The sequence below is a fragment of the Helicoverpa armigera genome, chromosome 6 (assembly GCF_030705265.1).
Source record: "Helicoverpa armigera isolate CAAS_96S chromosome 6, ASM3070526v1, whole genome shotgun sequence".
NCBI classification, from domain to species: domain Eukaryota; kingdom Metazoa; phylum Arthropoda; class Insecta; order Lepidoptera; family Noctuidae; genus Helicoverpa; species Helicoverpa armigera.
The window spans coordinates 1,677,285-1,702,585 of record NC_087125.1 but is presented as its reverse complement, the minus strand read 5'-3'; the positions used below and the strand labels follow the sequence as shown (position 1 = coordinate 1,702,585).

The following is a 25,301-nucleotide window of genomic DNA, read 5'->3' as shown; positions in this document are numbered from 1 at the left end:
CAATTTATAAGATTTTATTTCTATAGACACTCGAAATTGTTTGATTCTAAACAGGTGCATTACGAATCAAAAACACTACCCGAAGAGGCGACCTCCCCACAAACCGTTCCCCCACTTCCCTCCCTCAACGTGGGGGCACGTAAAGTGGGGGTGAAAAAAGCCGCACTCTTCGCCTGGATCACGCTGCAGAGCATTCCTGAGGAGACCATCATCAGCCCGCATATACTGGAGTTCTTGGAGCAGACCTTAGAACCTATTCCGACTAAGGCTTCTTTCTCAACACCGACGCCTGGTAAGTATAATTCATTTAAGTCATGCACTGTTTCCATTGATCAGAATATGCTTTATCAAATCTACTAACTTTATGTAGATTATAGAACATATTGTTCATCAATTGTTTTTGTACTTTTGAACTTCTTGCGTTCTTGAGATCGAGATCACAAATAAAAGACAGTCAATCCCAATTTGAATATTTGAGAGACACGAATTCCATTTGTAATCAGTTCTAACCGGTTCTTTATGTATGTCAGAGGCGGAGAGCGGTTCCCGTTCCCGCTCGGTGGAGGGGGCGTCGTACGGGCAGTACGTGTACGCGTCGTTCCCCGTGGACGTCATCGTGCACTTCCACATGCAGCCCAGCACCTTCCGCTTCAGCTGCCTGCCCGCCTCGCGCGTCGAGTGCCTGCTGCAGCTGCCCAGCCTGCAGATCGTCTTCAGCTCCAAGCGAGCCAGTGACGAGTGAGTATAGATATGGACCATCTAGGGTCAACAGCGACACTAGAAGATACCGATTACTACGGTAACTGAAATGCAATAGCATGAATTGACGATCACGCTATCCAAAACTCGGATTTTTCAACAGCATCATGTTGCACTGGAAGTCAATGTGATAAGTCTGACATCCCACAAAACCTACATTCTCTAATTCTTCGAACAACTCCACAGGGAAATGGCAGAACCAGCAGTCGCTATGGGCGGGTTAAGCGTCACCGGCTGTCTGGCCGATTTCTCAGTGAACATGTTCCATCCTTACGGCGGCAAGAAGTCCAGCCTCAAGGAAGCGCAGTGGTCCCCCCTCTCTGACACCGAGAGGAAGGACTCCTTGAGCATTAACGTCGAGTTCGTCAAGTTCCACCTGTCTAGATCCAGGAAGTTGGACTTCCAGACTGATCAGGACCAGTCGAAGGCTACTGTCAGGTTTTCAAGTGAGTAACCAGAAATGTGACATTTTTATTTCGTTGAAAAACTAAATAATTTTAAATAGAAATGATTTTAAGCGATGACGCAGTAAATATAAAAAAAATATATTAAGCCTTAATATCAGTTATAAGTACATACATAACAGCAAAGTAGTAGAATAAACTCCATACACACAAGACGTTGACTTTTCTCTTTCAACAGCGATCGTGGACGTTGGTTCAGCGTGGTTTAAATATGACATGCGTCGTCTGGGCGAGATCTTAGCCTTCCCTAAGGCGTGGTACAGACGGACGATTGTAAGGCGCATGTTCCTTGGAGACCTTAGTCTACACGACACGCGCGATCATGGGTAAGTAGAACTGTTTTTAAAGACAAGAATAATTTTATGATCTGGCCATTTATTTATTTTGATTATTTTTGTCCAGAACTTCAAGCAACGCTCCAGTGTCACCCGTATTGCCTCAGAGAGAGAAAACTAAGACTGTTGATCATCAAAAACCTAAAGGTAAAATCTAGTTAAATATTATCTTATACAAACTATTGCGCAAAATTTGTACTAACAACGATTTTTTGCGCATAATTTGTGCAAAATGTGTGTTATGAATCACTGCAGTAAAGTTTCAGCGGGGCCTGTCACATTGCAGCATGATGTTTTCGAGTAATTTTTCTTTACATATAAATATTGTGTGTATATGTTTAAATCAAATTGAAAATACTGCCTTGCGCATAATTTGTGCGTAGGTGCGCTATGTTTGCGCAAATTTCATTATCATAAATAATTCTTCTCGGTTTAGAGAGTAAAGCAGCTGCGCCAGCGATGGGCGCGGCGTGGGAGACGCTGGTGCTGTTCGCCGTGAACTTCACCAAGCTCAACGTGCACATGAACATGGGCAATGTTATGGGGAATGTCAGGTAATTAACGAAGATTTGTATTAAAGTAAATTATGTTTAATTAATTAGTGTTGTAATACCTTGTGGGGAGGTATTTGGCTGATAGCGTTAACTTTGATGTTTTTTTGTTAAACGTAGACTTCATGATTGACGATGTTCCATCATGATGAAGTTCCAGTTAAAATCTTATATAACTGCAAAATCCTAATGCTACGATCCTCGAACCATGGTTAAATTGGTTTCCTTCTATTCCGTTACATACTTACACACTAGGTCGACCTAGTAAAAGCGTGTGGATAACTTAAAACTGCATGCTCTGGACCGACGTAACAAAATTAATGGCGGGTCGCAGTCAAATATCGAGCATAAGTACGCATACCGTCTTCGTGCCTCCACAAACAAGTAGTGAATCGTAGCAACCGCAACAACTACTACGCGCTACGTCGTAGCAGGCGTAGCTTCATCAATGACTGGTTTTGGCGTAGTTGGCAGAGCCGCGACTTCAACTGCTCGGGGCGGCTGTCGATCGGCAGCACGGGGCACCGCAACATGCTGCTGGGCGTGGCGCTGGCGGGCTCGGAGCTGGACGCGCGCGGCGGCATCGTCGGCGGCGCCATCGCGCTCTCCTCCATCGACACTTACGGTACGTAGTGTTGAATCAGGTCTATCCATGGAGAACAAAATGACTAGCGGAGGTGCCATAACGGAAGATCACCTAAGAATACTTTCTTATCATATGCTCGCCAAAATGCGGGTGTGCGGGGTACGAAGAATGTCACTGTTATGACTCTTATACCTACACCATTTTGGACCCGACCATTTTTTGTAATACCAAAAATCGTTGACAGATGTCTCATAGAACCCAAACGCCACTTTAGTTTACTAGTAACTGGTCGTTTTGGTCATGCCCACCGTACGTATTTGACCTAGAAGAAGGCGCCTGACCTACCTGTATTATGGCATCTCCGCACATCTTACCTCTTGGGCCGCGTACCTCTTGGGTTCGTTGCGCGATAGGTTCTTGTCTCTCACGCTCCTTTAATGCGGATATGTACCTTCGTAATACAGTGCACATCGAAGAAGAAGCAGGCTGCAACCCCGGGCACGTGTGCGGCGTCCGACTAGCTGCACTGGAGCTGCGGCTAGAGTACATGGGTACTCCAGTCCTGATGGCGCGAGTGTCCCGCCTACAGGCTGCTCTGCGCGACGAGTGGCTGGCCCGGTGTCGCCAGCCGCCGCATCACCCGCATCGACCCACCTCACGGTATGTGATAGTACCCCACCCACAGAGCCTGCACTACACGTAAACGCCTGGTACACAGAAACCCCTGTAATCATGGCTACAGTCCTGGGTAAGCATGCTTAAAGATATGAGAAAATAAACATGCAGCGAGCAGTTGAAAAGGACGCGGACTGGTGAAGTCGGTTGGTACCTGAAAGTTGTGATAACAGAACTGTTTACTTTTGTATATATAATAAGCACTCTATAAAAATTGGCTACGCAGTATTGAAATTTTTTACTGACAAAAAAATTCAAAATCTTGCTCCCAAACTGCTATGACAAACGCGATGCGCAACTATGCGCATCGTGCGCTTACTATACTAATCACTGCGTAACTAATATGCACGATCTCTCACTAGCTGTCAAGAAGAGGAGGACGGGTAAGATCAGATACACTGATTGCGCAAAAACTGCGCTAAACACACCCACATTTGTTAACCTAATATTCCCTCACCAGGCCTGCGATTATCCTGACGCATGGGACACTAAGCTGGCATCAGCTCCAGATCCTGATGTCCAGGAGTACTACTCCAGACCTGCTGAAGATGCAGTTGAAGCTTGAGGAGTTCTTCACGCAGCAGTTCAAGTCTAGCAAGCGAGTGTTCAGCTCGCTGCATCCTAATTATACCAACTCGCGACGTGATCGACGGGAACGTAAGTATTGAAAATATTGTGCACAATTTATGTAATTTTCAATAATGGTTACTGTACGTAAGTTATAATAAAATTCTCTCACTTCGTTTCACATTCACACCAAAATTACATTCTAAAATTGTTCAGTTCATTGTGTAGCGTCTAAAATGACCAGTTCTTTATAGCAAAAAAACCGATTCCCAAAAAACTTAATAATAATAATCTATTTTGAACACCTAGGTTGATGCTGGGAGGTATCTGTTTGACATTAATTTCTAAATTGCATGCCGACAGGCGAAACAGCTCACTTTATAATGTATGCTCCATCATGTCTTATGTGCTTATTACCTATGTTTGGATTATAACTTTGACTTTGATGTCACTTGTTGCGATTTCACGCCTTTAAGTTATGTTGTGTGTTTACCAGCACCACCGGCAGCAGCATCGGCTGGCGAGGCTGGGTCAGCGCCGGCTCCGGAGCTGCGCCACCACCGGCACTGGCAGGAGGTGCTGTACCTCGTGTCCGGCATGCAGCTGTCCACGCTGCCCACGCCGCTGCCAGCTAATGGTATACTTCTCGATAAAATTAATGACGACTCATAAGTAATTTTCTAGCATAGGAACCAGTGGCGAGGCGTCCTTATAAGCCGATTCCCATCGGCTTCCCTTTCGAATTTCAAGAAAGAAGCATAGGTATAAGTTATAATATAGGTATAATTAATTTAATCATTTAAACCACACAATTTAAATATGTAGGTATAACAAAACGCCTACCACCGTAAAAAAAATTGTCTATAAATTACTTGAAACATTTTGCTCCTCCTAAACAAGCCGCGGCTTCCTCCTCCATACAAAACTACGCTTGCGTGACGTCATCCACGCCGCGCCGCGCTATGTTCGCGGCATAAGGGCGAGCGGTAAGCCGGCTCACGGAGCGGGTTCCACCAATCAAAACTCGCGAGTGAACGAGAAAGAACGCGTCAAGAGTAGAGTAGCTATATCTGTCTACGCGCGAGTGACAGCGCTTAGAGCCCCCAAATATGTAAACAAACAAATCAGACAAATTCACTCTCATTGTTCTTATTTTGTTTTAGATAATACCATTAACAATTAGTTCTTTGTATTACCTACTTAATTGAATTTATTAGTGTGTGTATCATTTGGAAATAACATAGGTAGTTCATGTGTATATGTTACCGTAAGATTACAAACATCGTTAGATTACAATCTATCTCGAGAGATTGTAAACTGTCGAATTATTGTGAACCGTAACATCTGATTGCAATTTAACGCATTATTTTTCGCTATATTATAATCTATCGATGAGAAATTGACAAATTGTCAACTGTCCGAAAGCTCTCTCTGATTGGTCAGTCTTTTTGTAAGATCGACCAATCACGACCAGCCGTTCTGTTCCCATGGAGTTCCCGTAGAGTTAGGAATGAAATAGAGGTACCTACTGAGTTTTTTGTTTAAAATATAACACATCCCATATTAATTGACCCAGCATGGAAGTAAGCATGCAACATGCAGCAAGCATAACTTCTGTCACGGCTCCGGCGCTGCGGGGCTCCGGCGGTCCCATGCGAGCTTATCGTCGCAGATGGTTTTCACGCTCACCACCACAGCTTCGGCTTGCTGGCCGGCTCCGCCGGCCAGCCTCAGCCGCGGCGGCGAGCACTGAAACTACCTGCGCCTCAGCTTGCAGGCCGCCTCGCCCCTCCGCGCCTACGCGGTTTTGAATTGCACTCTAGGGGTAGGGCAGACAAGACTACGTTGAGTCGGTTTTGCAGCGATTCGTTTTCGTCACTAACTTCAATTTTTAATACAATTTTTAATTGTGTGTAATTTGAGTCTTAAAAATTAAGTACAATTTTTGATTTTATAAAAAATTAAACCGTCACTTATTTTTGCACGTCAAAGAGCTGTGACACCGGGAGTTGCAAAGAACATTGTCTTTTTTGACGTTCTACCAATCAGCGCGCAAGATGCATTCCGTTCTACGCCAGTTGACAATTTGACCGCTCTACATCGCTCTCGATCTTACAAAAAGACTGACCAATCAGGGAGAGCTTTCGGACAGTTGACAATTTGACAATTTCTCATCGATAGATTATAATATAGCGAAAAATAATGCGTTAAATTGCAATAAGGTTTACGGTTTACAATAATTCGACAGTTTACAATCTCTCGAGATAGATTGTAATCTAACGATGTTTGTAATTTTACGGTGACATATACAATATTTTATGTTAAAGTGTTTTAGTTACATTATGTCAACATAGATGGCGTTGTGCATTTTTATGCAAATCCTGAATCGCGGTGTTAAGATTCTCCTCGATTTAATGACCCTACCTGGGAATTGGGAATTTTATTAATTTTTTTAGTATATTTTTAGTATATAAGTACATAATTTTGATTAAGTAGTTGGCAGTATCGTTACTCCCCACTAATCTAGGGATGGGCAAATGGGGAAAAAATATCGATATATATCGTATCGATATTTTTCTGAAAAAATATCGATATTTTGATATATCGATATTTTTTGCCCAAGCCTACACTAATCCCCGCGATCGCACTGTGACCTGGTACTCAGTACAGTCAGTACAAATACAGTGTGTGTAGTGGAAATAGAGACCTACGTTGAAATGAGGTATTTTGATACGTAGACAGTTTGCATCAGGTTTCTTTTTAGTGTACCTACTCATAAAACTTAACTAGGATAGCACTTATCGCATTAGACTGTTTTCCGACAGTATTTACTTTAGGAAGGAACTTATTTTTCAAGGTTAAGTTTTGAGAATAAAACGTGTTAAAGAACTCGGGCACGCCGCTCGCGTGAATTACCTACCAATAATACGTCAATATTAAAATTACTAACGTCCTGACGGATTTACGAAACATATACCTACGATAAATATCAATGACTAACAGGCCGTTGTAAATTAAATACTTGAAATGTATTGTTTCTAGTGCCAACTTTTCTCAGATTCTAGTAGTTAATATACCTAACTAAAGATAATAAACTTTTATAGATATTAATAATCTGCCGAATTCCTCTAGAAAACATGTTCAAACTATCAGTCTCTCAGTCAGTGCTAAAAGGTGGACTGAGAAATTACCTCCATTACCTCTCCCCCCCATCCCTGAGTACTCCCCCCCCCAGTACAATTCTGTCACATCACATCGGCAACACTGTCGCATCACGCTCATGTGGCAACATCAAGCCGACAAAATTTTACCTCGCTGGCGAAATATTGTCAAAATTACACTACACTAAAAAAATACCATCATGCGGGCGACATGTAACTTTCCCATAAGATATGTTTTTCTGAAAAGGTAACCTCCTCATTTTTGGGAATTCTGTGAAATTTTTTGGTTGTCATCTTTCCGACTTCTTTCTAGCTCCACTTAACTAATTCGAAAAAGCCACTTACAAATTTTAATAAAATTATAGTGACAACAAGCGTACTTTGCCAAGCTAAAACCACCCTTATATCCATACAGGTACGGTACTCGGCGGTACAATGGAGCTACACGGCAGTAACATCTCGTTGGCTTGTTTCCATGGCAACAGCTTCAAGTCCAAGTCGTGGGCGCTGTTCAGTTTGAAGGACCCTTGTATCAGCTTCGCGACTGAGGCTCAGCAGGTCGCTAGTGAAGAGGGTATGTGTATTTTAATTTTGAACATTATTTATCTTAACCTATAAGTACATAATATTTTACTACCTAGTTAATTAAGAACATTCTCCTTGAGCAATAAAATCGGGACGATACTCAAGTTAGGTTATCGAATTCGATATCTCGATACGAATTTAATGTGCATATCTTTATTAAAAAGAAACAACAATTATTATTATTAATTCTGGACGAACATAATGTCATATTAGTAATTTATTATTCTATTATATTCGTTACGTCAGTAAAAATCTTTGTATATGCTTATTGATGTTAGTGTGTCACTGTACGAGATGGATAAGAAAGCGTACATTCACGTGAGAATATAATTGCATTATATGGACCATAAGACCTCGCGTTGATTCGATGTTATTTTCTCGTTGTCGGACAACCTTATAGTCTCCATTGGCACTAAGTTCCTTTTTCTTGGAGAAACTAATGGTTATGTCTCCATTACATTGTCACTATGGCCCCTATCTCCTGCTTTGGCTTATGGTCCTGCCCCCATTAAATCGACTATAAAACGTCACGTTGTATCGATGTTATTCTCTCGTTGTTACTAAGTCACTAAAGCCCCTATCTCCCCCTCAGGCAGCATGGAGGTGCACGTGGTGCAGAGCCTGACGGCGAGCCTGGGCTCGACGGGCAGCGGCGCCCGCGCGCACGTGTCGCAGGCCACCGTGTGCCGCATGACGCGGGCGCTGCTCTTCCCGCCGCAGTTCAAGACGCTGCGGGAGTGGTTCCACTACGCCTTCGCTAACAGCGAGATCGATGGTAAGGAACTATGAAGTTTTGTTGGTGTTGTTGTACAAATTGGAATGATTGGAAGTAGCTTTCTTTTTTAATTCCAGTGTTGAAATAATGTAAACATTTTTTTATCATGTAAACTTTTAACTATAACTGTTGCATATATAAAAAAAACACCGCGTAACTTATTATCGACAACCAGTGCCCGATTAAGCAAGCGCGGGGCCATAGTAAAATTGCTGCGGGACCCCTTTATGTGTCCGAAGCCAGGCAACTTCCTGCAAAAGAGAAGTTGCTATATACCTATGTCTAATCTGGCACTATCAACAGTAATATACATCATCGTAAATAAGGCAATTCTCTCCCACAGCCATCGAACTGTTCCCATCCCTGGAGCGTGAAACAAACACCAGCAGCTCAGGAGCGGGCAGTACCAACAGCACGGAGCGCAAGGCCGGTGCAGCCGACAAGCACGTGCGCGAGGTGATCTTCGCGCTGCCCTCGCTGCAGCTGCATCTGCGCACGCATCATCTGCAGGCGCATGCGCCGCCCACTGACACCGGTCTGTGCTAGACAAAAACTACAATAAAATATTCTAATATAATAAGATAGATAGATAGATAGAAATACTTTATTAGGTACACCAATTTTACATTTTTGATCTTAATCTAGTTAAGGTAGGTGACATAATGGGCGGTCTTATCGCTAAGAGCGATCTCTTCCAGATAACCTCAGAATGGATTGAAACGAGAAGGAAAAGATTAAGCTTAATTGCCATCGGATCGAAAAATAAAGAATGCTGAATTTAGCAAAGTTAACAAAAAAAAACTTAAAAGAGTTTGAAAGGCGTCTGTCTATCTCGGCCATCTAGGACGTCCACTGCTGAACATAGGCCTCCCCCTTAGATCTCCACAGGTTGAAAGCGTTGAAAACTACCTAGATCCTTCATAAGGTCGTCTGTCCACCTTGTTGGTGGACGTCGACGACTGTATAAGCTAGCTATTAAATTCGATTTAATGACTTTTGTAAATCTAGGAGCATTTTCATGCATTCCTAAACTAACATTCCAGTAAATGTTGGCGCCGAAATTAATTTTGCGCAAATAATCAAGCGCAATTTTGCGCAAACTTTGAGTGATTATGTTATATATTTAGTATATATTAATTGTTACACAGATGAAAAGCCGGTGGTTGAATGCAGTTTCATAACGGAGTTTGAAGATCACATATTCGTGTCAGTGGACGCTGAAGCTTTCTTGTTCCTACATGATCTTATTTCTTCGTATATCAAGGAGAAAGACAGAGTGGTAAGTTCTTTTTCACTTCAGGTATTTTATCTTTTTTATTAATAGGTTCAAAATAAGAGATTTAAAATTTGGCTGTCTCATTGTCATGTCTTTACATATTTTTGGATTATTCACCTGTTTTTATTTAGAGATTTATTTTATCGAGTTTGTCTATTTTATGTATTCATCTAATTTTTGAATAACGTCCCTCATTCAACTGTTTACGTCAAAAAGAAATAACACATAAATAAAGCAGAATACAAAACGATTTGTTATATATTCAAGAGAAGTGAAGTTAATACATGTGTGTTCGTTACAGATGCCGGGCGCTTCCCGGGCAGGCTGGGCGGAGTCGGGCGGCGCGAGCACGTCGGCCAGTCGGGCAGGGGCGGCGCCGCGGCCCGAGGGCGTCGCGCAGGACTACCGCGACTATCGATGTGTTACTTGGCATCTCGAGCCTACTGTCAGGTAAATCATTCTAGTATTATACCTCTAATATCCCAAAGTCCCTGATAACCCTTCACAGACTACTGGTAATATTGCATAAAATTTTAATCTTCACGTCGATATATTTTCATCTTTATTGATTATAAATTGGAAAATTGGATTATAATTAGTAACATAACTCACAGACTGTCGTCTGTCAGTTATAAACGTCAAAAGCAGCAAGAGTCTAGCAAAATGGGTTTACTAAACTGTCTAGCTGCGAGTGAAATAATCATACATTCAAAAACAGCTTTATGACACACAAACTTTCCCTCCACAGACTGCTGTCCTGGGCAGGCAAGTCCATCGAACCATACGGCGTGGACTACATCCTTCAGAAGCTCGGCTTCAGCCACGCTCGCACCACCATCCCCAAGTGGCTGCAGAGAGGAACCCTGGATCCTCTCGACAAACTCCTGTCTCTTGTACTACTCAGACTTGTGGCCATCGTGCCGCACAAGTGATATTAGACCTTACCGCTGTAGCAATACGGCGCACTTTACAACAACAGGTGAGGTTATTACTACATTATGGTTTCAAACAAGTGACTAGCGGATGATTTCTTTCTACCGTGCCGCACAAGTGATATTAGACCTTACAGCTGTAGCAATACGGCACATTTTTCTACATACAACAACAGATGAGGTGTTAACTACATTATTGTTCGAAACAAATGACTGCAGTGGATGAATATGTATGTACTACAGCTAGTTGCCCCCGTGCCGTTCAGGCGATATTGGTCCTTGAGACAATACAAATACGGTGCACTTCACAACAACAGGTGACTTACTTTCGACATTAATATTTTAAGAATATGTAAATGAATGGAAACGACATAATCCGGAATTGTAACACGTGGTTAAGAACACTGATATCTAGCGACGATCGAGCGACATATTGAACGAATTGAATTTGTAATTATAAAGTGCTTTAGGTTGAATTGCCTAGCGCTATCGAAAATAATGTGACATTATAATTCTTATAATTCTGTCCAAGGAATCCTTTTTATAATTCGACAATCTAAACATTCCTAAACTTAACATGGACTTTATAATCAGACGATAAGGTTGAAAATTGATAAATAAAAATGCTAAAATGCTGTGGTTGAGGGATCGAAAATGAAATGTAATAGTTATATTGAAACAAAGATGGCCTTTGGTGTGTATCTGTAGATTATGTAGACAATTACAAGTTTTTACTACACGTATACATGTAAATCTAGTTGAATTCTAAACAAAGAGTATATTATTCTTCGATGTATAGTAGATAATTGCGAAAAGGAGTTTAAAAACTCAATTTTCAACGAGAATGGATGAGTATGAGATTATTTTTTAATATTAACGTTGAAACATGTATGTGCATATACAGTTTTATATGTAAAATTGTGTATATGTGTACATAATCAAAATATAAATGATATTATTGTATTTTGAGATTTTGTGCTGCCTAGTAAATGTTTGACTTCAAAACTTAGACCCACAGATTTTAGCTAGGAAATTGAAATTCATTATTAAAATATATACTCCATATAAAGTATGATATTAACCAGTAACGTCTCTAGCATTCCCTTCACTAATAACTTTGGAAATACAAATATATTATATTCCAATTTTATGAGAAAGTACAATTTAATGTGAATTTATTAACATACACCAAAACAGCGCATTTCATTGGCTTACACACTTCATACTTGTAAATATTAGCAAATTATTTTATAGGAAAAACAAATATGTTTTGGTTCTATCACTTTACTTACTTGGCCAGTTTTTTTGCTTGTATAAAGTTATTTCTTCAACACTCCCTTTAAAAATGAACCCCAATAAGAATTAAGTAGATAATAAAAAAATCCCCTTATATGCAGAGATCTAAGAAATCAACACGAAATTCTGTTTTCGACATTTATAATTATGTAATTTTTATATACAGGGAAATCAATAAAAAATAAGTCTGCTAAGATAGCAAGATTGTTTTTTCTTACAATACGATGCTTGAATGCACTCTACATAGAAATAGTTTTCATCCAGCTTTATCATTAAAAATATATATTTCAGGAGTGAATCCTCGCACCTTTTAGCTGTTCCAATAGAATCCGCTAAGCAGTTTTCAACTTTATTTTATTCATACAATAAGGTAGGAAATTGCTTAACAGCGAAACTCTTAGTGCTGTTATAATTTAGTATTTTATTTAGCGACCAAAATGTTCCATCACAGTTTTAGTTATTATATCGTGTAAGGTGGGATTATTCTGTGATTATTGTGAATGCAGTTAGTTCGTAAGTTATGTGGATCGTGTTTATTGCCTTTGTTTTGTTGGGTGGGGATGTTTGTAGCTGAGAGCTTGTCCAGAAGACGTGTAGGCTTGCTAGTGATCCGTGATACAACTTATTTTGGCTCAATAAAGTATTGTTTTCTTAGTTTCTCTTATAATAATGATACTCCAAGCTCACCTCTTGTCAATGCTATCGACTTACCTCTTCTAGGCTGTCATTATAAATTATTTGTTTCTGTTTATAAAAATCAAGGGTATGTCATCCAGCAGAGTCTGACCAGAATTAATGTCCCTGTGACAATTTTCCTTTATGCAGTTCTCAATGTATCTCTCTCGCGACGATCGCCTATCTGGACCAACTCTCAGGATATTTTAATCACTTATTGACGTTAACTGTCACTTTTATTATTATGTGAACTTTTTTATTAAGTTTATATTTATGTATATTCTTCTGAGATGTTATTATTCCTATCAATACTAGTTTTATTTGAAAACTGTAACATGGGATTTTGAGAATCATTAGACATTCGGACTGAAGTTGTAAAATATTGTTATCCCATTTTGCAGTATTTTAATTAAATTATGAAGATTTATAATATTAATAATGCTGTTTATACAATTTAAGTTTGAATTTTATTATCATCCACTATTTTATTACTATTAAATAAACAAATGGTTCACAAATAAGCTACAAATTGAATATTTCACATTATATAAGGGGTTCTAAATGCTATAGTTTACTGGGATTGTAATACAAAGTAAGTTAATTTGCGGAAGAAGTTGTATTATTTTGTATAATAGCGGTAGCGGTTAGGTTTGATGGGCTTCGTTGCATAGTACTGATTATATTTTATTAAAGCATGGTGATTTGTACATAATGTATGTGATAGATATCAATAAATTATTATTAGAATTTAATTATGTGATTTGATTTCCTTTTTGCTGTACGACATTTTCCCTCGAAGATAAGGTTGGTGAAAATCACTGTTTTTATTAACTTGGTAAGTAATAATGTATTAACTTGGTATCGTGGAGGTCTCTTTCAGCAAAATAGGGTTGTTTCCAATTTTCGGAAATCTATTTAGATAGCTTCTAAATAATTTTAAGATCACCCTCTCTTTCATTTTTCGTCTCAAATCTTTTTATTTTTTATGTATTAAATTTTTTTCTATTTCTCTTAAAATATTGCTCAGAAAACGCTAGATCACGTGACTGTGACGTCAACGTTCTCTGTTCATTCCTTTCCATCTTAAAGCACATCTAACGAGAAAAAACTAACATACCAACTAATGGATTTCTTAATTTTTATAAAATAGCTACAAAAACTATAATATTTTATACATAGGTATAAATTATTTTTATACATTTGCACAAAAATAAAATACCTATAATGTTTTGAGTTGTGTACGCGGAAAAATGAAACGGTGCAAAGAAACGTAAAGTTTGTGTTTATTTATATTGAGGTTATGTTTGTGTCCGCGTTCGAAAATATTTGATGATTTTTCAAAAAACTTAAATTAAATGAATGTCTACAGGGTTTGTGTTGTGCGAGACTGTGGAAATACGACCATTAGTGCTCCAAATAAACAGTTCATCCACGTTCCGCTGAAAAATCTTGGTTATTGGCAAAGAATTGAGCGACCATAGAAGAGTCTACTCTTGGCAGATTGGAACTATCAGCTTTCATAAATCCTTTCTCCATAATTCTTTAGCAGTTATATCACTTAAATGCAATTAACACACAGAACTTCACAGAAGCAAATAAACAAAACATTAATTCTGAGGTTATTTTGATATGTCTGTCACAGAAAGTATGACGTCATCGGTCTCTTCTCGTCGTTTTTAATGGCGTGACGTCATAGGCTCTAAGTTAAGATTTCATAAATTAATTAAAAAATATATGGTCAGTTATAAATAATATGATATAGCTTATCGTGTTTCTAGTTTTGTGAACTTTCGGTGCATTTATTTATTTTTAACTAAATGAATACTAGGAAACAACCCTATTATGAAAGGTTCATGAATAAAACAAGTTTAATAGGCAAAATATGTTATATTATATAAAAAATAAACCGAATAGTGCATTTACATGTAAAATAACAATTATTTACCTAACCATACAAGTATGTAACTATAAAATAATATTACACAAAAGTCTATACGAAAATTTGAATAACATAACTTAAAATAATGTCTGAAAATGGTTGTTCTAAATAAATTAATAACGTTTGGATGTATACATTAGCCTCCAAGAATGACAGCGTGTATGATCGTCGGGCGCATTTTTATTCTAAGGGCCGCGTCACTCCGGAATGGCAGCGGCTAGCAGTCCAGTATATCGTTTTAAAAGCTTGATACAGTCGCTAGCAACGCGTGTCTTGTCGGCTGCCTTTCCGGTGTATCTCGGCCCTAAGTATCTCCTGTCATTCATAGAAACTTGATAAGGAAGTATAATTTAAAAATTTTCAATACATTCTGATGTGCATTTGTGATATGAAAGCATTTCCAATAAGCTTATACGAAACAATTTCAAACTAATTACATTGTTCCAAATTATTTTCAGAAAGTGCATTATCATAAACAATACATTTGTCAGTCGGTATAAAAGCTACGAATGATAACAAACAGGAAGCGCCTGTCTTACTACAACTAGATTATTTGCAATATAAGCTTAACGGGCACTTATCCAGAGGTAATTGAATCTGGCAATACTCGCTAACTAATTAATATATGATTAGTATTAATTATCTCTAAACTATGGCGCTAACATAGGAATGTTCCCAACAATAAACTGTTTGTACAAACTATTTGATTTGTGCCAGTTTTCAAATGTATTGGGAATTTGTCGACTTCGCTTCATAAGGCATTTATTTATAAAATTAATTATCAGGTGTGTTAAACTTCTAACTATGGGTATTTGTCGTGAATGGTGAAACTATTGGAAGATTACATTATATTTTCATGATATGATGTATTACTACAAAGTATTGCTTTAAGAAGAAGAAGACGAATGTGTTTGAAAGTTGTGGTACTACATACATGGCCATGTCATTTCCTTCCAATATAGCACACACATATTTTATCATAGACGTTGAAGTGATATGATCATAAAGCCAATCCTATGATAATATAACGAGAACATGAATGCATGATAAAGTACAGGCAAGGCCACAGGCAAAAGTTACTTAAAAATATTTGTAAACAAACAAATGCGGCAATTAAAGCTATTGATACAATCATTCACTGTTATTGCACTGGCTCAGATAAAATATAAATTTTCAGTTCAAAATAAACTCCATTCAATTATATTGTACAAATATAGCTATGATTAAAAACATCTCCAATTTGTAAATTTTTAATCACAATAATTTACGACATCGATATATCGAATAGCAAAGTATCGACTAAATCGTACGGGCCTACACTACGATATCGTACGATAATGTAATATTATAAAGACGCGGCAGTATTTTGTTTCCTATTCATAGCTTAATATCGATGTAAAAGGAGTTTTTTTTAGTTTTAATTATTGTACACGCAAAGTAGTCTGCTAATTATTTTTGTTGCTAAATTGTCTCATGTTTTCAGACCAGTTATTTTTATAACAATAGAATTCGCATTTAGCGCTATAGTTTTGATTGGATGAGGTTTACATAATTACATTAATGAAGATGTCTCTATTCCTTAAAAGACAACTGGAACGTTCATTTCTTACTTTTGTCTGCTACAAGCAAATTCTATTGTATCCAAACATATTGCTAAGGCACTCTACATACGAAACCAACCCACCGACTCTCATATAAAGCATGGCAACTCATGTGGCAGACTATTAACATTTAATGGGAAACCATCATTGTTTTGTCCAACTTTTTGTTCAATCCATTGACACGCCAAGCGCGTTATTGCGTAATTCGCAAATCCTTATCCAATCCTTATGAGTCCTACAGTAAGAAAGTAAATACGTCATCGACACAACGTTGCTAGGATACAGCCGGACACCGACACACGGTCGCTAGAATATGTGAGTAAAATATGAAAGGTCGCCAAGCATGTGACGTCGCCAGGATGTTTCAGGTCACCGGATGTGTGCGGTCGGCGGGTCGCGGGTAGAGCACTGCGTACCGGCGCGTGTGTGGCCGCGTCTCCGACTAGTTGATGGCGAAGTTCTGCGTGAAGTCGTACTCGATGGTGGGGATGACGGTCTGCACGAACTTCAGGAACACGATGAGGTAGGAGTGCACGCCCATCTCGCCGCCGCTCTCTGTCACCGTCTCTATTATCTTCTTCATTACTTCGGCGTGACTGGAATTGTAACAAAAAGTTGTTACTTGAAAGTATATGTTGAATATGAATAGGTATGTATGTTGTGTATGTATGTGCACCCATAATTGTCACCAGGATTAATCAGATGACAAATCTGGGGAGTCAAAAATTATGTTAAAAATCCAATTACAGGGCTATGGAACTGTTGTTCATTCAGTTTTAGACAAGAAATTGAGAATTAGAAGGTTTAAACTCCCTTTTTAACAGACTTTCCAAAAAGGAGGAGGTTCTCAATTCAGATGTCTACACATATTTTTTGTAGTTGTTTACATGTACTCTCAGTACACTTACCGACAAGGATGAACAGACGCCATGCTGGGCCCAGACAGGTGCGGGTGCGACTCCATGGTGACAGTCTTTTTGGCGTGGTCCTGAGACACGTCTTCGTACATCTGTTCCACGCTTAGAAGTGTGCGATCCTGGGGATACCACAACAAATAAATAAACACAACACATATACAGCTATACATATGAAACATCATATTAAACCACTGGTCTACAGGTCTAGTCACATACAGATAAGGTTCAGTCGTCGTTAATCATCACCCTTACTCATGGCAGATCTAGACAATATCAATTTTAGAATCTAGGTTTTTAATAAAATAAGATAATCTTAAATATCAATAATTTTATAAGCATAATGCCCCTCAGGAAACGTAGAAATGGAAAAGTTGTAAACGGGGCATTGAAAACAAAGAGTGTGTTATTAATTCATGGTAATCAAAGTAATATTCAGTGAAGGTCGCAATAAATAACAATGAAATTATCTCATTAGTAAGCGGTAAACACTGCTATATTTGCTACGCAGTACACGTAACTGAACCATTAATTAGCAACTAATTACGAGTTTTTTTTACAGGATTAATGAAGGATTCCGTAATTTTCCTAGAGGATTATTCATTCATAGGTTTTATTTTTGCTAAGTTCGTAAGTGTGTAAATTGAACCAAAATTTAGGAATGCGTGGTTGTTTACCAAATGCGGATACGTGGATACGTGATGCGGAGTTTTTCAGAAAATCCATTGAGCTGGTGAACAAATTGTTTGTAAACTTACAAGCAAAACCCTTATCACGCACTTTAGGATAGATTTTATGAAATGATGACTGTTCCGTAATTTTTCTTTGACAAAAAATATCTAAAACATTCTGAATTCCCTATGAACTATGTGTGCTAGGTCCTCACCTCGTCGTATCCAATAAGCCAGAGTCGCGGCGTCTGGTAGTATTTGTCGTACGTGATGTGTAAGTCGTAAGTCCGTGTGCGGATGATCTCGTCGCCGTCCGACTTCGACTTCTTGTCCGACTTCGCTTTGGGCTCTTTGCGCGGCGCTAGGTCTGTGGACTAGAGGCGAATATGCTTTAAGTCATCATAGTGAAAGTAGTTCTTAATTGCCAGAGTTGTGAATTTGACACCCATATCATGAAAAGTCGCTAAAAGCACGGAAATGCCCAATCTTTTTCATCGTTTGAGGAGTTTGAAGGCGAATAAAGGCAACCTTTTGTCGAAGTGCAAAACCAGAAATTATTCAAGATGTTAAGGACGCTTGCTCGGTTTCTCGCAAATATCAATTTTGCTTTTTTTTATTTTCTAGCGGTAACCCTGAACATTCTTGGCGCGTAATCAGCATTTAAAATGTTGTTTATATTTTTTGTATTAAATCAATTTAAACTACTTAAATGGTGAAAAAGTGTTGCGTTTATACTTGTAAAAGTGAATCCTATGGTGGTTGCAATATATCGTTCCACAGGTTAGCTAATAATAACATTTTCGTAAACCAAACAACTAGGGTGCCCATGAATTCTTGTAATGAGTGAAAATATAGGTGACGGATTTTAAAACTGTTGTACTATTGTTATAGCTTCCCAAAAAATGAAGAAAGGCGACATAAATGGCTCAGCAGTCTATATATGAAGTAGAAATATAAAAAAAACAACAGTCTTCACTTCGAATCTTCCTGCTTTTATACTGCTAATTCCCGCTAATTATTAAAAGCCTTTATAAGTATCTTAAGGTCACAAACTGCGTAAGTTAAAACTTCAATACCAATCTGCGTTTAATAATCTTAGCAAATTCGGATTTGTCTCACATAGCTTAATCTCATAGTCACCCTATTAGAAAGGGACAGACAGCCTCTGTACTAACTGTTTCACTCGGCTCGTTTTTTGGGTTTATATGCGCAGTCCTGTTTACTAATATTATGTCTATGGGTTAAAATGACAGTAATATTTTTTTAATTCAAAATGGCGGGCACATTTTTTTAATAATTTGATATTATGAGTAATCAATTAAAAGATTTTTGGGGGTTGTGATTTTGAAAATATGTATTTATTTCATGACGGCGAACTTTTTTTTTATGAAATAGTAAATTTTTTTACAGATGCCACGGCCTAAAAAATTTGGATATAGACCAAAAAAAAAATGTTGGAGTTAAGAAATAAAATAATGACACATTTTAGGTATTTACCCGACGGTAAAGCTACGGTAAAGCTAAAGAAGAGTTATGATTTTGACAGGCTATGTATGTATGTATGAGTGTGTGTATGTTCATATTTTAAAATTAAATGTTTTTTAATTTATGTTATATAAATTAATGTTTTTAAAATTCATAATTAATGATGGAAACACGACAAATGAGACACGACAACCGTTTTTAATAGTCTGCATCAAGACCGCCGTCACAAATCACCGATCCTCTCGAAATACATATAGAGAGTAGGTAGGCATAACCATAGACAAAAATATAACTTGGAAGTCACACGTAATAAACATAAAATCAAAACTATCGAAATTTATATATGCTTTCCGGGAAGTTAAAAAAACAACTAATTTACAAACTGCTCTAGTTATGTACTACGCCTATGCTTATGCATGGCTCAGTTACGGCATTATAATGTGGGGATATAGTACAGATGCCCCAACACTATTCACCGTTCAAAAGAAACTTATCCATATCCCTGGTAAATATACAACAGACAGATAGCTGCAAACCCCATTTTATTGAACAAAATATCCTAACTCTGCCGTGTATGTACATATTAGAAATATGCAAATTTGCTCACAAACACCAAGACTTTTACACCAAACGAGAAAACATACAAACAAGGTACACACTTAGACACAAAACACGACTCAACCTACCATCATCCCGCTTAAAAATACACTCTACAAGTCCTCTGGTAATGTCGGTAAAAATATATAATATGCTACCAGAAACAATAAAAAATGAAAAAAAACTCCATCTATTCGTAAATAAATTAAAAAAGTTATTATTAAAAAAATGTTATTATAGTGTCGATGAATATTTAAGTGATAAATCTCTAAAACTAGAAAAATAAAGTCTAAAATTTTAATTGTAATGTTAGTGTTATGTAAATGTTTTTAGAATAAGTTGAATTGTAATTATACTTAAGCTATTTGAATGTAAAGTCCTCTCCACATACGTATATTAAGAATATCTTTTGCTGTGCCCGACAGGGTCCACAATTGTTACCTACCAAATAAATGTTTACCACCTAAACCTACATTGTGGAATGCAATAAAGAATTGAGTATTGAGTATTGAGTTGCTACCTAATTGCTACCAGCTACCATCAGTTGCTACCAATTGCTACCCTCGTGGTTTTAAAGATATTCAGCATCCTAAGGTGACAGCCATTCTGATATTTTTTGACTTTTGGATTGACTTTTGGAAATGCACCTCAGAGGGTTTTATAATAAACAAAAAAAGCAAATGGTATTACCAAATTCAGGACCAGTTACAAGTAACTGGTCAAAACCAATGCGTATTTGCCGTATGGACTGGCAATGCTAAAATATGCATTTGTGGAACGAGACGACCAGTTCTGGAAGGCAGCGGCGGCCCTAGCCATTGCGAGGCTACGTGCGGCAGGTCTATGCGAGGCCCTTTGTCCTACGTGAAAAGTCTGTTGTGAGCTAGGAGTTATTTTCTTGTTAATAAAAGGACTTACAAGCGGCGCTACCTTCTAGGTTCGGCTAAAAAAGGATGAAAAAAATAAAAGAAGTGGAAAATAAAGCACCCGCGAGCGTAGCGAGCGCAAAAATTTTTGAGCTTTGGGCCACTAAAGCACCTAAACTTGTATATTAAAGAACGGTGCAAGGAATTTTTGAGTTTTGTGACATAAAAGTACTCTAATCATGTTAGAATGAACGGTACTGACAAGCGAACAGCCGCGAGCGTAGCGAGCGCGAAAATTTTTGAGATTTGGGACATAAAAGTACTCTAATCATGTTAGAATGAACGGTACTGACAAGCGAACAGCCGCGAGCGTAGCGAGCGCGAAAATTTTTGAGTTTTGGGACATAAAAGTACTCTAATCATGTTAGAATGAACGGTACTGACAAGCGAACAGCCGCGAGCGTAGCGAGCGCAAAAATTTTTGAGTTTTGGGACATAAAAGTACTCTAATCATGTTAGAATTTTTTTTAATTGTTTGTTTAAGGACTCTCAAATTAAACTCGGAATTAAGCACAAATAAAAGGAATCCGTGACTGGATCGAGAGCCAGTTGTTTTTGTTACGTTGGTGTTCCAATTTTTTTGTTAAATTGAGAACTCAAAAAGTAAACGCAGAATGAATAAGAAATAAATAAAGAAAAATATTTTTTTTCTTGGACCAGATATACATATACTTATGTATTTTTTAATTATATTTTTTTTATATTAGTGTATGTTGTAGCGCGAGGCCCCCCCAAGCGCGAGGCCCTGTGCGAAGGCACAGTTCGCACACCCCTAGGGCCGCCAGTGCTGGAAGGAAAACATGGAAGGACATTTAGTTAAATTCTACAACACCTGTTTACTTCCAGGACTGGTTGACCCACGACACACTACCTCTTGGTCTATGAGCCTTAGGGACCATAGTTCACATTCAAGAAAAATATTGACCGTTAAAAATATTTCTTAAAAATATGTTAATTTTGTCATTTTGTTTTTATATTTTTTTGGTTGTTTACTTTATTTTTATTTTATTACATTTTAATTTCTCACAACTGTTTTTATTTTCTTCCAAAATACTTATGTATAGAGGGGTTACTTAGTGCTGAATACCCCAGTACTCATTTAATCCGATGACAAACACATCACACAAAATTTAAAGATCATCATATCAATAAGCGTGAAACCCTTTACAAACACTAAGTTACAACTAGTTATAGTCGAAAAAAAATAATATAATATAAAAAATCTTGCAAGTATCAAATTTTGTTGAGTGATGTACAAAATCTGGCCAACAATGGCTTGTATGTGTGTGTGAGCGCAATGTCGTTGTGTTGTCGCTAGTTTACCTAAAATTGAGCGAGTGAGAAATGTAAAAGCGTCCTTAAGTGAATGTTTTGTCTTTAAGCATGACCACATGTTTTTGTTAAAAATATAGCTAGCATGAATTTGCCTGAGTAAACATCTAGAGAAAATCTTACACCAAGAGAGTTATTGTAGGTAGAAAGTATTGATAAAGTATATAAATAACATGATCAAGGTAAGACTACATTGTATGAGCTTTGATTACATATCGCGACATACGAAATGTAATGTGAACGTGACTGATAGTGGCCATGGCGACCAGATAACAGGGTCACTCATTATATTGTGTTTGTTGATACTCAACCTGTTCGATATTTATGAGCGGTTTAATGTTTACTGACAAGCTATTGCGTGGAGTAAATAGCCATGTCAAGTATATTATTAAAAGTTGCTGTTTCAACAGTTAAATCTAAACAAATAAAACAAATAAGCTAAACTTTTTGTCTTGAGCTCTCGGCGGAAGAATGTGTTTGCGCTTTGCGCATTGTATCGTCCAGCAAGGAGTCACTTCGTAGAAGGACCCAATATCTCACTTTTGTAACAGATGGTAGTCAAAACAGAAACTATTTTACTATTTCGAAAGATAGAAGTTATTACTTACCGGATCCACCTCATCCAGCAGCCCCGACTCCTGGAACTGCTCCATGTCTTCGGCCTCTCCGTCCTCATCGTCTTCATCGTCATCATCATCATCGCGCTCACCCGCCGCGCCCTCGCCGTCGCTGTCGCCCGTGTCGGCCGCGTCCAGTGTCATCTCACATACCTGGCCAAGGTTAACAAGATTATATTTATTTAACACAGTATGCAAGAACTATAAAAAAGAAAGTAAGTAGTTGTATGACAGTCCTGTTACAATCTATGCCAAGATCTTTTGGTAACAGTTTACCTCCTTCTTAAGTACATAGTTTTTAAGCACTGCAAGTCATTTTACAGATAAATTAAAATATTTGCTGAAGTTGAGAATAACAGTCAACAGGTAAATACAGATAGACAGTAATTTATCCAAAGTAATAAACTAGGTGAAGTTTTTTTGGACCACTTCCAAAAATTCTTTTACTAATTGTAAACTAATTTGACCTTGACTCAAATATTTATATATTATTATGCTTTTGCTTAACATATGACCATATACCCTACCTAACTTATCTATGAAGAATGAATCAGTGATTGTTTGTCATACCTTCTCTTCAACAGTGGGTGATCCAGCATTGTCATAGTGGTGTGTGTCCACCCAGCCGCCGTCTTCATCATTTTCATTCTCTATCACTTTCTCTTTGTCCTCACAGTATTCTATCTGCAATCAAATTGATAGTTTAAAGCTACAGTACATCATATCTGTATAGTTAAATACTTTAATAAGCTTTGTGGGTTTTAGAAGACTTTCACAAAGCAGCCCGGAGCCTGGAAGCTGGTGATCGATTCACCCGTGCATCGGAGAGCACGTAAATGTCGGTCCTGCGCCTGATCTCTCTCCGGTCGTGTCGGATTGCCGTCCCATCGGGCTATGAGAGTTAAGGAAGAGTGAGTGCACCTGTGTCTGCGCAAATGCTCGTGCACTATAATATGTCCTGCGTAGTTGGCTAATCTCCTTACATGAGAACAGCCGCCGTAGCCGATAATCGGCTAGGAGGACATCATCATCATCATAGTTAAATAGTTATTATTTACTTGTTTATTTATAAGTTGTGGTTACATGTTCTTCAGATTGATAATAATTTTAGATTACAGCATATCTTTTCAAGCATATAATTCCAAGTAACACTTATATATAACATGTTTGTTAACTACAACTTTAGACAACAGTCATACAAACAACATTAAAAGATCATTTAAGACTTTTTTTTCTTCTTACATACACTATGCATAACAACAAATGCACATAAATAAATAAACAAAAGAAATTGGTTCCTCCAGAAAATCTGTAACTTGATACCTGTTTACACCTCCTATAGCAGGGCACATTCCTAGTGATAAGGAACTGCTTATCACCAGGCAGGTACGGCCGGATCTTAGCGTCTTCACCCTTAGCCCACTGCCAGGTTGGACAGTGGTGCACCAAGTGGTCTCCCGCAGCCACAAACTCTTCGGGAGTTAGCACTCCTGTCTCTTGGAATTTTGACTCCTAGGAAGATGAGAGTTGCTTCTTTTATCACTTGTGTAATTATATGATAAGTTACTTATAATTTGTTGGTATATTATTTAATATTCCCTATTGTGCAATATGACTTTATTGTGTATGTAAAGCTGTTTATGTTAATCAAACAGAGATATGACTGTGTTTACTTAACAGATGATACATTCAAAATAATTTATTCAATAGTTCATTATTATTCTGCTACTTTAATTAACAAAGGAAGGTCATTTTGGAATTTACAGAGAGTATCTTTTTGCTACAACAGTGAATCATTTTATATTGTTAGAATTTTAATTTACTCCATTAAATGCATCATGTTTAACTTTAAGAATTTTAATATCTTATCTCATGTAAAAATTAGTTCATCTAATAATATGAATAAGGGCATTTCAGAAACAGCCTTACTGCTAGGGTCATCTTAAGTTCTGTTGCTATTTTTATTTGGCTTGAACTAAATAAATATTGAACATCTTAGCTTTCATCCATTCTAAGCAATATTTTGATTAATAATTGCAATGCCTAAATTTGCTCTTATATTTTGATGTAAATTACCAGAATAATTCAGCTAGACTAAGTACCTGATCTCTCTTATCACTTATATAATTTGTTTTTGTGAATATACTTTGAGCAATTGGACTGAATCAATAATTTTATTAAATAACTTCTACCTTTTCAATTTAAGCTTCAAAAACAAAGCAGCAAGAGTTATTAAGGAAGCATGATGAACAATGGATATGTAAGTATATCAATCACATTAACTATGTTGATCACGGTGTCGGCTGACTGTAAACAGTGATACGATAACTAATTACTGTGAAGTGGTGCACCTACCTTCAGCACCGGCGTCAAGTAGCCTGCGACTCCAAGTGCGGTGCCCTTCACCGAGTTAATAACACTCTGCATTTTACTACACTCAAGCAGAGCACCAGCAATGTGGAAAATTGGGAATCTGCAGTACTTTATCAACAAAAGTTATCACAATTCACGCAAAAGAACAACCCTTCGCAGTACAGCTGAATTCGATTTCGTTTGACATTGACAATGACATTCCAATTTGA

At 37.8% G+C, this 25,301-nt stretch overlaps 2 protein-coding genes across 2 annotated transcripts in view; one reads left to right on the top strand and one right to left on the bottom strand.

The window, feature by feature from the left end:
• Positions 1–13,389, top strand: part of Tweek (tweek) — a 45,481-nt gene extending 32,092 nt beyond the window's left edge. The window contains exons 47-62 of the mRNA XM_064035069.1: positions 55–292; positions 531–738; positions 946–1,205; positions 1,402–1,549; positions 1,626–1,705; positions 1,995–2,112; positions 2,577–2,734; positions 3,160–3,355; positions 3,831–4,027; positions 4,434–4,574; positions 7,514–7,672; positions 8,276–8,458; positions 8,802–8,993; positions 9,607–9,737; positions 10,036–10,184; positions 10,483–13,389. Coding sequence (XP_063891139.1) covers positions 55–292; positions 531–738; positions 946–1,205; positions 1,402–1,549; positions 1,626–1,705; positions 1,995–2,112; positions 2,577–2,734; positions 3,160–3,355; positions 3,831–4,027; positions 4,434–4,574; positions 7,514–7,672; positions 8,276–8,458; positions 8,802–8,993; positions 9,607–9,737; positions 10,036–10,184; positions 10,483–10,666 — 2,742 coding nt within the window. The 3' untranslated portion in view covers positions 10,667–13,389. The remainder of the gene's footprint in view (positions 1–54; positions 293–530; positions 739–945; positions 1,206–1,401; positions 1,550–1,625; positions 1,706–1,994; positions 2,113–2,576; positions 2,735–3,159; positions 3,356–3,830; positions 4,028–4,433; positions 4,575–7,513; positions 7,673–8,275; positions 8,459–8,801; positions 8,994–9,606; positions 9,738–10,035; positions 10,185–10,482) is intronic.
• Positions 13,390–14,504: 1,115 nt separating this feature from the next.
• On the bottom strand, positions 14,505–25,301 carry LOC110381166 (ubiquitin-like-conjugating enzyme ATG3). Its single transcript, XM_021341398.3, has 7 exons — positions 25,075–25,301; positions 24,043–24,231; positions 23,290–23,403; positions 22,711–22,872; positions 17,978–18,136; positions 17,086–17,213; positions 14,505–16,773 (listed from the first exon to the last, which is right to left on the bottom strand). The coding sequence occupies exons 1-7, from the start codon at positions 25,144–25,146 to the stop codon at positions 16,620–16,622; spliced, it is 978 nt and encodes a 325-aa protein (XP_021197073.3). The 5' UTR covers positions 25,147–25,301; the 3' UTR covers positions 14,505–16,619.

Coding starts and splice junctions, on each gene's coding strand:
- LOC110381166 (XM_021341398.3), bottom strand. CDS start 25,146: ATGCAGAGTGTTATTAACTCGGTGAAGGGCACCGCACTTGGAGTCGCA. Junction 23,404..24,042: donor GCTATAGGAGGTGTAAACAG/GTATCAAGTTAC, acceptor ATTTGATTGCAG/ATAGAATACTGTGAGGACAA. Junction 16,774..17,085: donor GCGTCTGTTCATCCTTGTCG/GTAAGTGTACTG, acceptor TTACAATTCCAG/TCACGCCGAAGTAATGAAGA.